A 16,942-nucleotide genomic window follows, 5' to 3' on the forward strand; every position below is an offset into this window, starting at 1 on the left:
TTTTACAGCTACACTCCTTAACCCTATATGAATATAATGAATGAATTAGATCTTCAATTTAAAATATTTACACAAGTGTATACCACAAAATCTTATGTTATACTTAATGAAAATATAAATAAACTCTTTAAGTGTTAGTCAATCTATCATTTTGATGGGATACGAATTCTCCAAAACTAATTTCAACGATCCAAACCATCAAACTTGTTTGTATATGCTTGGAGATCACATCAGCAAAAAATCACAAAAAACAAACATTCAGAGATCAAGTAACAGGACAAAGCTTTTCAACGGTTATAAACGAAAAATCACGATTTAACGGTTATTTTAACTCCGATTTTGATGATTTTTTATAGCTATACTCCTTGACCCTATATGAATACAATGAATGAATTCGATCTTCAATTTAAAATATTTACACAAGTGGATACCGCAAAATCTTATGTTATACTTAATGAAAGTATAAATAAACTCTAAGTGTTAGTCAATCTATCATTTTGATAGGATACGAATTCTCCAAAACTAATTTCAACGATCCAAACGTCAAACTTGTTTGTATATACTTGGAGATCACATCAGCAAAAAATCACAAAAAAAAAACATTCAGAGATCAAGTAACGGGACAAAGCTTTTCGACGGTTATAAACAAAAAATCAAGATTTAACGGTTATTTTAACTCCGATTTTGATGAATTTTTACAGCTACACTCCTTGACCCTCTATGAATACAATGAATGAATTCGATCTTCAATTTAAAATATTTACACAAGTGGATACCACAAAATCTTATGTTATACTTAATGAAAGTATAAATAAACTCTAAGTGTTAGTCAATCTATCGTTTTGATGGGATACGAATTCTCCAAAACTAATTTCAACGATCCAAACCGTCAAAATTGTTTATATATGCTTGGAGATCACATCAGCAAAAAATCACAAAAAAAAAAACATTCAGAGATCAAGTAACGGGACAAAGCTTTTCGACGGTTATAAACAAAAAATCAAGATTTAACGGTTATTTTAACTCTGATTTTGATGAATTTTTACAACTACACTCCTTGACCATATATGAATACAAAGAATGAATTTGATCTTCAATTTAAAATGTGGATGTGGATATCACAAAATCTTATGTTATAATTTATATACTTAATAAAAGTATGAATCAACTATAATATTAATAATTATATACATTAATTTAACAATTTTATATCCCTAAAAAGTAAAAACTATAATAATTATATAATATAATTATATATATTAAATTAAATTTAAAAATTGATGACCATTGGATCGGCTGAGATTAAATCTCAGCCGTCCATTTCATAATTATATATATATATATTTTTATTAAAATACTGCAGTGAATTCAGTGCCTATTCATCAAACAGAATCTGTGGATGTTATCTTTGAGGTAACCTAAGTTTGTTTTTATTTACTTTATATATTTGTAGATTGTAGTATTAGTACTATAATAAGTGTTGAAATTATATTTGAAATTGACATGATGCATGATTTTTTATGATGTAGGATTTTGATAATAATTATGATGGTTCAAGTTCGATTGAAAAAAATGAATTGCAGAAGTATTTGGAGGATAAAAGAATAGATAGAAAAGTAGACATAGATGTTCTTTCTTGGTGGCAAATGGAGCGTTTTCATTATCCGATACTTTCTCAGTTAGCACGAGATGTGTTAACGACTCCCATTTCAACTGTTGCATCAGAATTTGCATTTAGTATTGGGGGTAGAGTACTAGATCAGTATCGTAGTTCATTGTTACCAGAAACAGTTCAAGCTTTGTTATGCACACGAGATTGGCTATTTGGAAAAGGAGGTAATATATTTTTATATGGTATAGTATTATTATTTTATTTCTTTTCATAATTATTTTGGTAAACTTTTCATAATTTGAATGATTTTTAATGTTTGGTTTTTCTATACTTAGTTTATGCAGAAGAGAGTTCTGACGTGGAAAACCTTACTGAAAACATCTTCAACATAACTCTTGAAGGCAATAGATCAAGCCAAAGTTCCAATACAATTTCATGATGATCGATGTAAATTGAAGATTTTGTAAATGGAGGTGTAAACTTTTGAGAAAGACTTACAATCTTAAAAACAAAAACTCTTTATCCTTGCACATTTAATATTTGTAATAGATTAGTAGTGTATGTATTATTTTTTTTATTAGGCTTTTATTTTCGAGTGTAGATATAGTACTTGAACGAGAAATGTTTTAATGTTTTGAAGTAATATTTATGTGGCAATGTGTGGTATGTGCAAATTTTAAAAAAATATTTTTTTTCTTAACAGGTCATAACGAGTCATAACGGGTGTGACATGACACGACCCGTTAAGATAACAGGTGTTACACGAAAACGACACGAACACGATAGACACGACCCATTTGCCAGGCCTAACCAGGAGGCAGCACCATATAAATTTCTACAGAGATCGCCACGGAAGAAAGCATTATTAACGTCCAACTAATGAAGGGACAAAGTTTTTTGAAGCAGTGAGGGCTAAAAGGCATTGAAATGTGACCAACTTTGCAGCGGGGGAAAAAGTATTATGATAATAGATCCCTTCAAGCTGAGTATAACCTTTGACCATCAAATGGGTTTTGTAGCAACCGATAGTGTCATCAGAACAGTGCTTTATTTTGTAAACCCACTTGCATCCAATGGGCTTCTTGTCGGAAGGTAGAGAAGTGAGAGTCCAATTATGGTTGGCTTCCAAAGCTCGAAGTTCAGAGGCCATGACCTATTGCCATTTAGGGTTCTCGATAGTTTTTGCATAAGCGTTTATATTATATGTATACATGTTATTGTTGCATGTATTGTTAAGTCTTTGATGCGAGGTCCACATGTCCAATACGAGACACTCCCATCGGATTAGTGCACTAATTCACATTCCATCCTAGTAAACATGTTCAAACATGAAGATTAAGACATTTTGCTTTGAAATCATACTTAATTTTATCCGCGTATGGAAATTGAAAGTGACAAATGTATTTTTATGTACAGTCCCTTTCTGCTTAGTCTCTACAAAGGAAAAAGGTGCAGCTCCATATATCGTTGACTGAGCAATACACAAGAAAAAACAATCCGCCAAAATTTCACAATTGCCGATCGCATTTGTATTTTTATTTAATTTAAATATAAAAAAAATCTTTATCTCCTGCCAAAACGCGGCATATAGTCAGACTTCTTTATCTCAGCCGGCCACACACAAATTCGAAGTTCAAACCGTTAAACCCATATATAGGAATCGTCATTTTACTCTTAAAACTCAAAATTCGTTCAACTTTGTTATTCGGAATTCGAGTTTGATTCCCCTCTACCCCATAAAACTCAAACTTTTTCTAGCTTTATTTTTAGCCACGCTTTCTGAAACTGATTTTAATCTTACTTTATCCTATGTAAATAAAAAATGGTCATTTTACTCTTGAAACTCAAAATTCTCTCAACTTTGCAACCTGAAATTCGATTTTGATTCCCCTCTACCCCATAAAACTCAAAGTTCACTCCACGTTGTCTTAATTCTATTAACCCCATTATGTGGGTTTGATTTGGGTACGAGGCTAATAAGTGTTTTTTTTTTTTTTTTTTTTCATCTTTGCAACTCAATCATAGCACCCCAAAAAAAAAAAGAAAAAAAAAAGAAAATTTTCAAATTCTTAATTTATTCTCTAAACTTAATATTTTCTAATTGTTGATGTTAACGGATAGTGGAGATTTAACATCAAATATATTAGCACATGTAGCTTACACTTATTGGGTGGTGTACCTCACATCTGTTCTTGGAGAGACGTTTAGAGTTTGGTATTCTATTCAAAAAATTTCATCATTCCTTAAATCATTTTTTAAGAACATTTCTTGAAAATAATTTTTTTTTTAAGACTACAAAATTTGTTTGGTAAGAGATTTAAAAATTTTAAATCTTAAAACTTAAACTAAATAAAGAGATTCAAAGAGAGGGAGTTGCAAGAGAGGGAGGAGGATGATAGACGAGGAAAGAAAGTAATAGATGACTAAAGGAAAGAGAGAGGGAGAGAGGATTGGAAGAGATAGAGAGGAAGGGGAGAGAGAGTAAAGATTTTTTAGTGTACTCGGAACACGGAATAGTACACCATGTCTTTGTACAAGTGATGAGATTCTTGTGTTAAAATATTAATAACATGAAAAAATAAAATTTCCCACAATTTATATAACAACACGTAGTATAGCACTTGTATTACGGGCACAAGAAAAAAGTTTCTTAAGACAAGAGAAAGAAAATAATGAATTAGAGGAGAGACAAAGACAACAACAACAACAACAAAGCATTTTGCCACTAAGTGGTAGAATCGTAGAACGCTATTGCACTTGATTCTGTGTCACTTTTTGTTAGCGTGAGTCAATATTAGGAAAAATAGGGAATGTAAATAATAGGAGTCCTTTATTAAGTAGGTTTGTGTATATGTTATTTGTTTCCTTGTAAAACTATAATAGCACTGATGTATATATATTTCTAAACAAGTAATAGAAGAAAGTAATTTCCCGTAAAAGTTCTATTTGGTATCAAGAGCCAAAACCCTAGTTTTCTTTTCCGCTGTGCGTTGACTGTTTCTCTGCAAATCTTCTGCAGAAAAACAGTGTTGCCGTGTGTGTGTATTTTTGGCTGCGTGTGCAGCAGTGTGGGTGGTGCTGTGTCTACACAGTGCTGCCGTGTGTGTGTGGTACTGCTGTGGGTGTAGCAGTGTGGTAAATCATCAGGGGACAATAACATCAGAAGGAGGCAGTGCCGTGTGCGTGTGGAATTGTTGTGAGTATTGCTGGTAGTGCAGTGTGCGTATTGCTGTGTGTATTGCTGCTGCCAGTACCCTTGTGCGCTGTTGGGTTTGAGCTTTTTTCGAATCCAATAGGTCACGGGTTCGACTCCGGCGGAAGTTGTTGTTGTTTGTTTGTGGATTGCTGTGCTGTTGGGTTTGAGCCTTTTTCGAATCCAATAGGTCACGGGTTCGACTCCGGCGGAAGTTGTTGTTGCTTGTTTGTTCTTGCAACTTGTGGTTCCGTAATTGGTAGGGGGCTATGATTGCCGTGTACTTGTGATTGTCATTTTTTGCGTATTATTAAATGGCAAATACAGGTTGGATTTTAGATTCTGGTGCAACGGATCATATGACATATGATAAAAATATGTTTCAATACATGACCACATCTCACAGGAAAAATATATCAACTGCCAATGGTACTTTGGCACCCGTGTGTGGTGCCGGCACTGTGCATCTTACCCCTACACTTCCCCTACATCATTGCTTGCTTGTTCCTTCTTTATCCCATCATCTGTTATCCATACCACAGGTTACTGAACAATTGGATTGTGTTGTTCTAATGTATCCATCATTTTGTCTCCTTCAGGATATTCAGACCAAGGAGATAATTGGGCGTGGCACTAAGAGAGAGGGGTTGTACTATGTGGACGACGTCGTTTCTGGCAGAGCTAATGCGGTTCGAGCGTCCCGGTCTAGTAATTTACAAGAAGTGTGGTTGTTGCATCGTCGGTTAGGGCATGCATCTTTTGGGTATTTACGGCGTATGTTACCTAGTCTATTTAGTGGAATAAATGAATCAGACTTACATTGTGAAGTATGTATTCTTGCTAAAAGCCATCGGGCTTCGTTTCCTCCTAGTATGAATAAAAGAGCTTTACCGTTTGAACTTGTGCACTCTGATGTTTGGGGACGATCTCCTGTTGTTACTTCTTCTGGGATTAAGTGGTTTGTTACGTTTGTTGATGATTGCACTCGTATGACGTGGTTATATGTGGTGAAAAATAAGAGTGATGTTGGTATGGTATTCCGAACCTTTTCTCAAATGATTCGGACACAATACTTATCTGTAATTAAAGTTCTTCGTTCTGATAATGGTGGTGAGTATCTTAATTGTGAGTTGTCGGAGTTTCTTTGTGATCAAGGCATTCTCCATGAAACAACCTGTCCCTATACTCCACAGCAAAATGGAGTGGCTGAACGGAAAAATCGCCATATCTTAGAAACGGCACGTGCTCTACTTCTGGGCGCATTTGTTCCTAAGATTTTTTGGCCTGAAGCAGTTACTTATGCGGTCTACGTGATTAATCGTATGCCCTCTCGGGTGATTGACTTTCGAACTCCTCTTCAAGTTCTCACTCAACATGTTCAGGTGATGTCTACTCATACTCTCAAGCCCCGGGTATTTGGTTGTGTGGCTTATGTGCATATTCCGAAAATTCATCGCACTAAGTTGGATCCGTGTGCCCTTCGATGTGTGTTTGTTGGTTTCTCATCTCACCAAAAAGGATATAAATGTTATCACCCTGAGACTCGGCATATGTATGTTACTATGGATGTGACCTTTTCTGAATCAGAGTTTTTTTATGCCCCCGTATCTTCATCTTCAGATCACCAGGGGGAGAGCTCTAGTGGTGATCTGGAATGGTTGGACTTGGGAGAAAATACTGTGGTTGATGTTGAGGCCGTGCATGCTGGTGCCGTGCCTAATGCGGCAGTGATCATACATGCCGTGCCAGAAGTTGCTGCCGAGAGCAGCATGCAGTCAGAAGCAAAAGATGCCGAGAGTGATCCGCAGTCAGGACAGTTCATTGTTGAGCCTACTTGTGTAACCCCCTCTCTCTCTAGCTCCACGGTGATGCCCAATGATTCTTCTCTGAATAAACCTGAGGTAAGTATTGTGGATGATTATGTAACTAATGCAAGTACTGATGTAAATACATATAAGCTGCCACTGAGACAAAATCGGGGTGTGCCACCTGACAGGTTTTCTCCGGAAGGCAAAGTAAAGTATCCGATAGCCAACTATGTCTCATGCAATGGTCTTGCACCAGAGCGTAAGACCTTGATAGACAATATGGAGGCTATTCGAGTACCAACTCGTGTGGATGAGGCTCTAAAGGATCCAAAGTGGGCAAATGCAATGGATGAAGAAATGTTGGCGTTACAGAAGAATAATACCTGGGAGGTGACGTCCTTGCCGGAGGGAAAAAAAACAGTTGGATGCCGGTGGGTGTTTACCGTCAAATACAAAGCCGATGGATCAATAGACAGGTACAAAGCAAGGTTGGTAGCTAAAGGATACACCCAAACATATGGTGTAGATTATCAAGAGACGTTCTCTCCGGTTGCCAAGATGAATACGGTACGTGTTCTGATTTCTTTAGCTGCTACTATGGACTGGCCATTAAAACAGTTTGATGTGAAAAATGCTTTTCTCCATGGGAACTTGGAGGAAGAAGTATATATGGATTTTCCTCCTGGGTACAGTGCTGGTAGAAGTACCGAAGTATGCCGGTTGCGTAAGTCTCTTTATGGGCTGAAGCAATCGCGTCGTGCATGGTTTGATAGGTTTACTCAAGTTATGAAAAAGATTGGGTATTATCAGAGTCATTCTGATCATACATTGTTCGTTAAACGGAGACAGAAAAAAGTGACAGCCTTAATCATCTATGTAGATGACATGATTATTACTGGGGATGATTGTGATGAGATTGCAAGGCTGCAGAGAAATCTTGCGGCTGAGTTTGAAATGAAGAACCTAGGGGATTTGAAGTATTTTCTTGGAGTCGAAGTTGCTCGATCTTCGAAAGGTATTTTCTTGTCACAACGTAAGTATGTTTTGGATTTGTTAAAAGAAACTGGTATGCTGGGATGTAAGCCAGTTGATACTCCTATTGTTGAAAAACATCATCTATGTTTGGATCCGAATCAGAAATCGGTTGATAAGGGGAGATATCAGAGACTTGTAGGGAGACTAATTTATTTGGCTCATACACGACCAGATATTGCCTATGCAGTAAGTGTAGTAAGTCAATTTATGCATTCACCGAGTGAAGATCATATGGCTGTTGTTATGCGTATCTTAGCTTATTTAAAGTCTGCACCTGGAAAAGGAGTTCTCTATCGGAAGCATGGACATTTTAGGATTGAGGGGTTCATGGATGCTGATTGGGCAGGAAGTGTAGGTGACAGACGGTCTACTTCGGGATATTTTACTTTTGTAGGAGGCAATTTAGTCACATGGAGAAGTAAGAAACAGAAGGTAGTATCAAGATCCTCGGCTGAGGCCGAGTATCGAGGGATGGCTCACGGCATTTGTGAGATTCTCTGGCTTCGAAAGCTTCTTGAGGGGCTTGGGTTCAAGCCAAAGGAAACCATGAGACTATACTGTGATAATAAGTCAGCAAGAGATATAGCTGATAATCCGGTACAGCATGATAGGACAAAACATGTGGAAGTTGATCGACATTTTATTAAAGAGAAGCTTGAAAGGAAGATTGTGTCAATACCTTTTGTGAAGTCAGAGGAGCAACTTGCAGACGTTCTAACTCATGCAGTATGTAGTCGAAGGTTTGATGACTCACTTGTCAAGTTGGGCATGTGTGATATCTATGCACCAACTTGAGGGGGAGTGTTAGTGTGAGTCAATATTAGGAAAAATAGGGAATGTAAATAATATGAGTCCTTTATTAAGTAGGTTTGTGTATATGTTATTTGTTTCCTTGTAAAACTATAATAGCACTGATGTATATATATTTCTAAACAAGTAATAGAAGAAAGTAATTTCCCGTAAAAGTTCTATTCTTTTTCCGTTAGATCCACGTACTCTTAAGTCTTTTCTTAGAGTCCCTTCCAAAGTCTTCTTAGGTCTTCCTTTACTCCTTCGTCCCTGAACCTTTGTCCCATAATCGCATCTTCTAACCGGAGAGTCAGTAGGCATTCGTTTCACATGTCCAAACCACCGTAACCGATTTTCTCTCATCTTTCCTTCAATTTCGTTTACTCCTACTTTACCTCGGATATGCTCATTCCTAATCTTATCCTTTCTCGTGTGCCCACACATCCAACAAAGCATTCTCATCTTCTCTACCCCTACTTTATGTACGTGTTGATGCTTCCCTACCTAACATTTCGTGCCATAAAACATTCCCGGCCTTATTGCCATCATATAAAAATTTTTCTTAAGGTTTAGTGGCATACGACGGTCACACAACACCCTGGATGCACTCTTCTACTTCCTTCATTCAACTTGTATTCTACGGTTGAGGTCTTCATCCAACTCTCCATTCTTTTGCAAGATAGATCCTAGGTAACAAAAGCGGTTGCTCTTTGGCACTTCATAATCTCCAATCCTCATCCCTAACTCATTTGAGCCTTCATTTGCACTGAACTTACATTCCATATACTCTGTCTTTGACCGACTTAAGCGAAGACCTTTAGATTCCAACACTTCTCTCCAAAGGTTAAGCTTCACATTTACTCCTTCTTGAGTTTCATCTATCAAAATTAAAATTTAAAAAAAAAAAAAAGGAGGAGGAGACAGAAAGAAGAAAAAAGAGGAAGAGAGAGATTTGGGTGAAAGGGGAGGAGAGAGAGAGAGAGAGAGAGAGAGAGAAGAAATGAATGAGCTTTAAATTTAAAAACTCTAAAAACTCACTTTTTGTGTTTTTAGAGAGATGCTATATATTTTAGTTAGTCTTGAATTTAGTTTTTGAAAATATTTCTACCAAACAAGATTTTAAGGCTTAAAACTTGAAAATTGTTTTTGAGTTTAAAAAGTTGAATTCTAGTAGAGTACCAAAAATCAGCCCTTAAGTTTCAGGGAGAAGAAAGATTTCACAAATCAAAATGAAACGAATTTTGAGTTTCAGAGAGTTAAGTAGTGACCTTTGAGTTACAAAGTGTAAAATGCGATCAAAATCGAGTTTCAGGAGACGTCGTTAAAAATAAGCCTTTCATTTTTCTTTAGACTTTAGCTTTAGTTGTAGGAAATCAACACTCTTTCCCTTTTTGACTACCCAAATTGCGAGACCAATGCATGTCCAAGCTCCACAACACAAACTTATAAGTGTGAGAAAGATCAAAGCCATCATCAACAATTTGTACGTCTTTCTGTCGAAATTATTTATGCATGTCTTACATTAGACTATCTCTAATGGTGGGCTAAAACCTAAAATTTCCTTTCCCCCCCCCAACAAAAAAAAATCCACTCCAACCCATAACCTAAAATAAACCTAAAACCCAAATGGGAGTCAAATTCCGGCCCAATTTTAGGCCACAAAGCAAAATGAACCCCACCAACTGAGACTGAAACCAGGGCTGTGAAGCCCACTTCCCAAATCCTACATGCCTACGTGCTGCACGTGCTAGGCTTTGCCGAAATATGGACGAGCCCACGTGGGGGTGTTCCCCCGATTGTCAGACCATCAAGTAGCCCAACGGCTACGTTTAAATGGGCTGTTGGTTAATCCAACGGTCTAGGTTCAAATTATTTTTTTTTTAGTTTTATATTTATATATTTATTGAATCCAATGGCTTAGATCGAATGTAATCAAATCTAACGGTAAAAAAAAAAAGATCTAACGGTCCAAATCTAAATCCGACGGCTAAAATAATTAAAAAAAAGATTATTTAACTTAAAATTCAACAAAAAACTCTATAAATACCTATGTATTTGTTCAAACATCCACATAAAACTCACTTTTCTCCTACAATTCTTCCAATTTTTCTTTCTACCATTTCTTCTCATTTCCAAATTTTTCAAGATGGCAAAAGAGCATGTTAGAGGTCGTAATTGGACTTTTGACGAAGATATTGCTTTATGTTTGGCATGGATTTCTGTTAGTGAAGATGGTGCCGTCGGCACGAATCAAAATAGAAAGGTTTTGCAAGGTAAAATCATTGATAAGTTCCATGAAGACTCAAACGCAGATCGAAGGGAAGTTAGTGGTGTTTATGATCTGTGGAAGATTATCAACAAAGCGTGCACTTTGTGGAAGGGAAGCTTGGAAAGAGCCACGGTTGACATGCCTAGTGGAAGGGGCGCCTCAAAAATTATGAGTTTCTTTGTTGATATTTTAGTTGTCATGTACACAATAGTATTTTGCAACTAATTGTTTTTATGTATTTGTTGCATAGCTAGGGTGACAAAGCAATGGCAATTTACAAGACAAGAACTACACCAAAAAATCAAGCTTTTAAGTTGCATCATGCTTGGAACATCCTCAATGATTGTCCGAGGTGGGGAACCGATGCGAACCGATGCGAACCGACAATGTGGAAGATTATTTCATAGTGAAGCCCCACCCCTAAATGATGTCAATGAAGGTGTGAATTTTGCCGATAATGAAGGTGTCGAACAAATCACCCCAACTTCTTCTTTTGCAAGGCCCCTAGGTAGAGATAAGCAAAGGGAAGCAAAAAGAAAAGGGAAGTCCCAAGATCCGATATGTGCACAATTTGCTAGCGAAATGGTAAGATTGAATGAAAACCATATCTCTCAACAAGAAGAATCAACCCAAATGCATTTGGCCATGAAGGAAGAAGGGGATAGGGAGCAAGAAAGGTTCGAAGTTAATTTGATGATGGAGGACCTTGACAAATACACTTCAGAGAGGAAGAAATACTTATGTGGTAAGCAAAAGGACATTTTACGAAAGAATGCCACAAGGAGTATATTTCAAGATGATGATTCATCTCAAGGCTATCACCCAAGTTCATCACCAAGTCAAGATGGTGGATATCATTATTAAGTTTATGTAGTTTATGAGTTTTCGATTGTATTAAGTTTATGTGGTTTATTAATTGTCATTTGTATTAAGTTTATGAGGTTTATTAAATGTCATTTGTATTAAGTTTATGTGATTTATTATGATTTTCATGTATTGATTTAATGATTTTTCAAAATTTAGGATAATCTACAAATTTTTTTTTTTTTTTAAAAGTTAATTTAAAAAAAATTTAGCCTTAGCAAAAAAGCTGTTTCTAGGCTAAAACTCAAATTTTCTAGGCTAAATATTTTTAGGTTTTAGGTCACCATTGAAGATGGTCTTATGGTTTCAAAACCCGTAGTAGCGCAGGCGATTTTTCAAGTTGATTCTAAAATCTAAAGTCAACTTATTCTCCGCGGGCCTCGTGATTAAACTTGAGGCATGCATGACAATGCAAATCACACCAGCATGATGGTAATCTCTTATCACCGCTACGAACACCTCACCAGAGAATTATGGAGCCATATATGTAAAAAGTAAAGCAGGAAAACAACACACAAAAAAATGAAGGAAGAAAAGAAGACGTAGGGAGAGCTATGTACAATTGTTGCAGGACAATGAAATGTAAATCCTAGTCAGTCAATTGCTGATTGTTGCCATTACGTCCAGTCGCGGCCTTTTCAATCAGCAGCAGTGAGGGTAACCTGCACGTTTTAAACAAAGGTTGCATAAGAGGTACAAATAATATTGGAAGCGATAATTTCCAAGAAAATGACTGCATCGTGCATCACCTTTAGACCTTTGACGTTCAATCCAATGCCAGTTTAGTTAAATTTCTTCTTCCATGGCTACAGTCATCCATTTCTCTGAATATGCACACTGAAAAAAAACGAAAATATGATGCGCAATAACCCTTTAATTTTATTGATTCTCTAAACTACACATCTTAAAAACTAAAAGCACCTGTTTGGTTTTCAACTTGAATCTAATTTTTTTTAACTCAAAAACAGTTTTTGAGTCCCAAGCCTAAATTCTTGTTTGTAGTACTATTTTGAAAAACTGAATTCAAAACTAAAACCCACTCTTATCCTCTCTCTCTCTCTCCAGATCTTCTTTTCTTCATCCTCTCTGCCCTGTCTTATCTCTCTCTCTCTCTCTCTCCTCTCTCTCCCCTCTCTTCCTCTCTCCCTTATCTCTTTCTCTATCCATCTCCTTTCTTCCGCTCTCTGCCCTATCTCTTCCGGTCTCAATCTCGATCTCCCTCCTTCGGCTCCAACAAGGAGTTGTTGGCAAAGAGCTATTTTTTTTTGAAAAAAAAATTGCTAAGACAAAAACAATTTTGTGTCATACCAAACAAGTTTTTGAGTTTTATAAAAATATTGAAAACTATTGAGTAGGGTACCAAGCGGGCCCTAAAGCTTTTAGCTGCCCAATGAACTACTCATGCAGAAAGGGAGGGACAAATAAATTGCAAACCAGAAAATAATCACACAACTTTACACCCCAAAACATTGCTAAATATGCCAGAAGAGAAAGAGAAATTACTTTAATTCACCAACCTGGCATCACAATATTATAAACATGTCGTTTTGTTGATAAGATCCAGATGCTTAGCAGGGCGTCATCCTCGTTTCTCTAGACAGAATTAATGTTTGGAATGTAACCTTCAATCTTCAGATCCTCATATAGTAATTTAATTACATCGAGAATCTCTGTTGAGCCTTCACCCGAGTGAAACTCATGAAGTTGATCCTCATTCCCAATCCAGCTACAACCAGGAGTCTTACTGACACCTCTTTGTCTCATCAACATTCTCATCCTAGCTGAATCATCCCACATTTCTAAATTTGCATATATCTTTGATGAGATAACATAGTTTCCAGAATTTGCAGGCTCTAATTCAAGAAGCAACTGCAACACCTGCTCGGAGACATCTACATTTTTACACTTCCTACAGGCACCAAGCAACGCCCCTAGTACAACTTGATCTGGTTTTTCAGGCATTTTCTGAATGAAGTCCCAAGCTTCATGTACAAGTCCTGCACGCGACAACAGGTCAACCATGCAAGAGTAATGCTCTATTTTTGGAACAAGCCCAAATGACGAGCTCATCAAATTAAACAACTGACGACCCTTGTCGACTAATCCAGCATGAACACATGCAGAAAGTAATCCTACAAATGTGATGTCATTTGGCCGAACAGATGCACAACCTTCTGTCATGCGCTTGAATAGGGATATTGCTTCATGTGCTCTCCCATGGAAAGCAAGGGCAGATATCATGGCATTCCAAGAAACCTCATTTTTCTGGGGCATGTCTTCAAAAACTCTTAGAGCAGTGGCTAAGCTCCCACACTTAGCATACATGTCAATCAATGCAGTACCAACGTAAATGTCATGTTGTAAGCCTCGTTCAGTTGCATATGTGTTGATCCATTTCCCCAATTCTAGGGCACCAATTGAGGCGCATGCAGACAGCACTCCCACCAACGTGATTTTATCAGGATTGACACCTGCCTCTTTCATACCATCAAAAAGCACCATTGCCTCATCAGACATTCCATTTTGTGCATACCTGTCATGTATGAAAATGATGATTTACAAATATATATTGATGGTATACTGCTGATTGTCGAATTGGACATACTTATTGAAGTCATCCCATTAGAATCTGATAACCATAGGTTTTTACCAGATTCCTCTTCCAGGGACATATTGAAGGGGTTTGAGGGTCAATAACAGTCAGAAAATATTTAATAGATGCGTAAGAAAACTTCTGTAAGCAATAAAAACTACAAAGTAGTACGAAGTGTGAACGTATGGGAGTACCAAGTTGAACACCATCATAAATATATTGCTCTTTCTTATGTGCTTATTGTTAAACCAAACAGCAGGCAAATGAAAATAGTTTTCATAAAGCACCCCAGCCACCTCCTAAAAAATTGCACTCCCATGGAAGAAAATGTTCAGTTCAACCAAAGGGAACCTCTCACATAGATATTTTTCCATAGAGAAGTAGGTGCAACTGTGCCCAAACCAATTTACCAGACTTTGTTTTGGGTAATTAGAAACTAATCTAGTATAATGTTGTAATAGGCACACTTTGCTACAACCAAATGTAGCTACTAGTTCATTTATGTCAAAGAAATTACCCTTCCGTTTTTGTTATTTTAATAATCTGAAGAGATTTTCAAAATGCAAAGATTTGAGCGCAATACTTTATGTTTCATGATCTACTAAATGTGAGATATAATCTAACGCAAGGTGCAAGGCCTCTATGTGAAAAAGCGCTCAAAAGCTTCATTTTCTCATTCTCCTTCTTCATCACATCAATCCCAGTTCTGTACTTCCATTTCCTGTTAAGACAGAAAATTCCTCTAACCCTAGTCTCTTTCTACCCTGGACATTGTTATAACCTTTTGCTGTTCAAATCACATTGCTATTGAATCTAAGAAGTATGCTGTATTCTCATTTAATTTTTTATCAACAAAACCTAACATTCTAAGCCTGATAAAAAAAAGTTATTTCCTTCAGGCCTGCAGGGAGCAATATAAACAAAAAAAAATATATATATATATATATATATACATATATATAACAAAAACTATACTTGAGGGAGAGTTACTTGCCCTGAAATCATGGCATTCCAGGTTATCCGATCCTTTTTCTTCATGCTGTCAAAGACCCTCCTCGCTGAAGACAAATCACCACACTTTCCATACATACCAATCAACGCAGACCCCACATATGTATTCATCTCCAACTTATTCTCAATTACAAAACCCTCCACCCACTTACCCAAACTCAAATCACCCAGGTCCCCGCACGCCCCAAGAACTGTTACCAAGGTCCTTTCGTCTGGCTCAAACCCATCAGTCCTCATTTCGCAAAACAACCGCACAGCATCCCCAGCACAGCCCATCTTGCAATACCCAGAAATCATTGAATTCCACGAAACCAAGTCCCTCTCAGAAATTTCATCAAACACTTTCCGTGCGAAACCCAACTCACCACACCTTGCATACATAGTAATCAACGAGTGACTCACATGTCCATCCTTATCCAACCCAGTCTTAAACACCGACGAATGCGCTGCACGCCCATGATTCAACTCCAACAAGTTCGCACACGCGATGAACACAAACGGGTAAGTAAAATTATTGGGCATCAAATACAAAGACTTCATTTGGTAATAGAATTCAATAGTAAGCTGATATTTCTGCCATGTGGTGGTCAGGCCGCGGATCATGACGTTGAAGGCGTAGTCGTTGGGTTCGGGGATGTGGGAGAAGAGGAGGGAGGCATAAGTGAAGTCTTTGAGGTCAATGATTCTGGGGAGGAGGAAGTTGGGTTTGTCGACGGAGTTTATGAGCATTTGGGTGTGGATTTGCTTCAACTGTTTGGTGGAGGCACATTGTTTTAAGAGGTGTAAGAGATTTTCGAAGAGAGGGGGGGATTGGTTTGGGTTGGGGGGTTTGAGGCGTGTTGGGGTTTTTGAAAAGGGGTTTCGGCGGGTAATGAGGCGTGGAGGGACTTTGGCTCCGAGCATTGTTTTGTGCCGTTCAAATGTGCTTTAAATCCAATTGTTTAAGTACCACTTTCTATTCTTTGCTTTGTGGCGGTTGTTGCTATTTGTTAGCTTATAAATCTTGCACTTTTACAGTTTACATTGTTTTAGGGTTTTGTTTAGATATTTTTCAATCATTTGAAATAGGTTTTTATCACAAATAATATTTGAAATTGATCCAACCTATCAAGATGGTCTCTGAAATTGAAAATTGATCAATGTAGTCCTTGAAAATGAATGTCACAAATCAATGTGGTTCTTCCATCACAATTCTGTCAAAACTTCTGTTAAGTGCTAATGTGTCACATACTTGGGTCCCACAAGTTTAATTAAATACTAGCCTCTCTGCACGCACTAACGTGCATGCGAGAGGCATTTTTGTATCACGGGCGCTACGCGTCCCAAAGATGAGTTATTTTAAATATTCTTATATTTCTTAAGTGATTATTTTATAAATTGTGGAAACAGAAGCGAATTCTAACAAAGTACCAATATCAATGTCAAGAAATTTCACTAAACAAACGGAGATTACAAAAGAGTGTTTAAACTCTCACAACCCAAATCCCACAAATTGACTCTCACCAAATTGCCACACAAAATACACTAACCCTAAGGTCCTATTTGTAGTGCATAGGACTTAAGTTACAATAAGAATCCTCATACGAAGTTAATACAAATCCTAATCAAATAGGTAATTAACAAAATCTCTCCACCAAGGAAAACAACTAAGAAGTCAAAATCCAAACTCAAATGGGACACCAAAACCAAATAGGTAACATAAACCTAATTCTTTGCTTCATCCTAATTTTGAGCCGTAAAACCCAACAGATAATTGATGAATCAAACT

At 37.1% G+C, this 16,942-nt stretch overlaps 1 protein-coding gene across 2 annotated transcripts; it reads right to left on the reverse strand.

The window, feature by feature from the left end:
- Positions 1–12,041: 12,041 nt before the first annotated feature.
- Positions 12,042–16,148, reverse strand: LOC137738317 (Pentatricopeptide repeat (PPR-like) superfamily protein). 2 transcript variants are annotated; one of them, XM_088682197.1, is made up of 4 exons: positions 15,158–16,148; positions 13,074–14,103; positions 12,320–12,407; positions 12,042–12,232 (listed from the first exon to the last, which is right to left on the reverse strand). In XM_088682197.1, the coding sequence occupies exons 1-2, from the start codon at positions 16,075–16,077 to the stop codon at positions 13,164–13,166; spliced, it is 1,860 nt and encodes a 619-aa protein (XP_088538323.1). In that variant the 5' UTR covers positions 16,078–16,148; the 3' UTR covers positions 12,042–12,232; positions 12,320–12,407; positions 13,074–13,163. The 2 variants fall into 2 exon arrangements, with proteins under 2 accessions (XP_088538323.1, XP_068334055.2); XM_068477954.2 differs by having other exon boundaries at positions 13,088–14,103; positions 15,158–16,147.
- Between the last annotated feature and the right edge of the window lie 794 nt (positions 16,149–16,942).

The sequence above is a fragment of the Pyrus communis genome, chromosome 13 (assembly GCF_041283825.1).
Source record: "Pyrus communis isolate YQ-2024b chromosome 13, ASM4128382v1, whole genome shotgun sequence".
NCBI lineage: Eukaryota > Viridiplantae > Streptophyta > Magnoliopsida > Rosales > Rosaceae > Pyrus > Pyrus communis.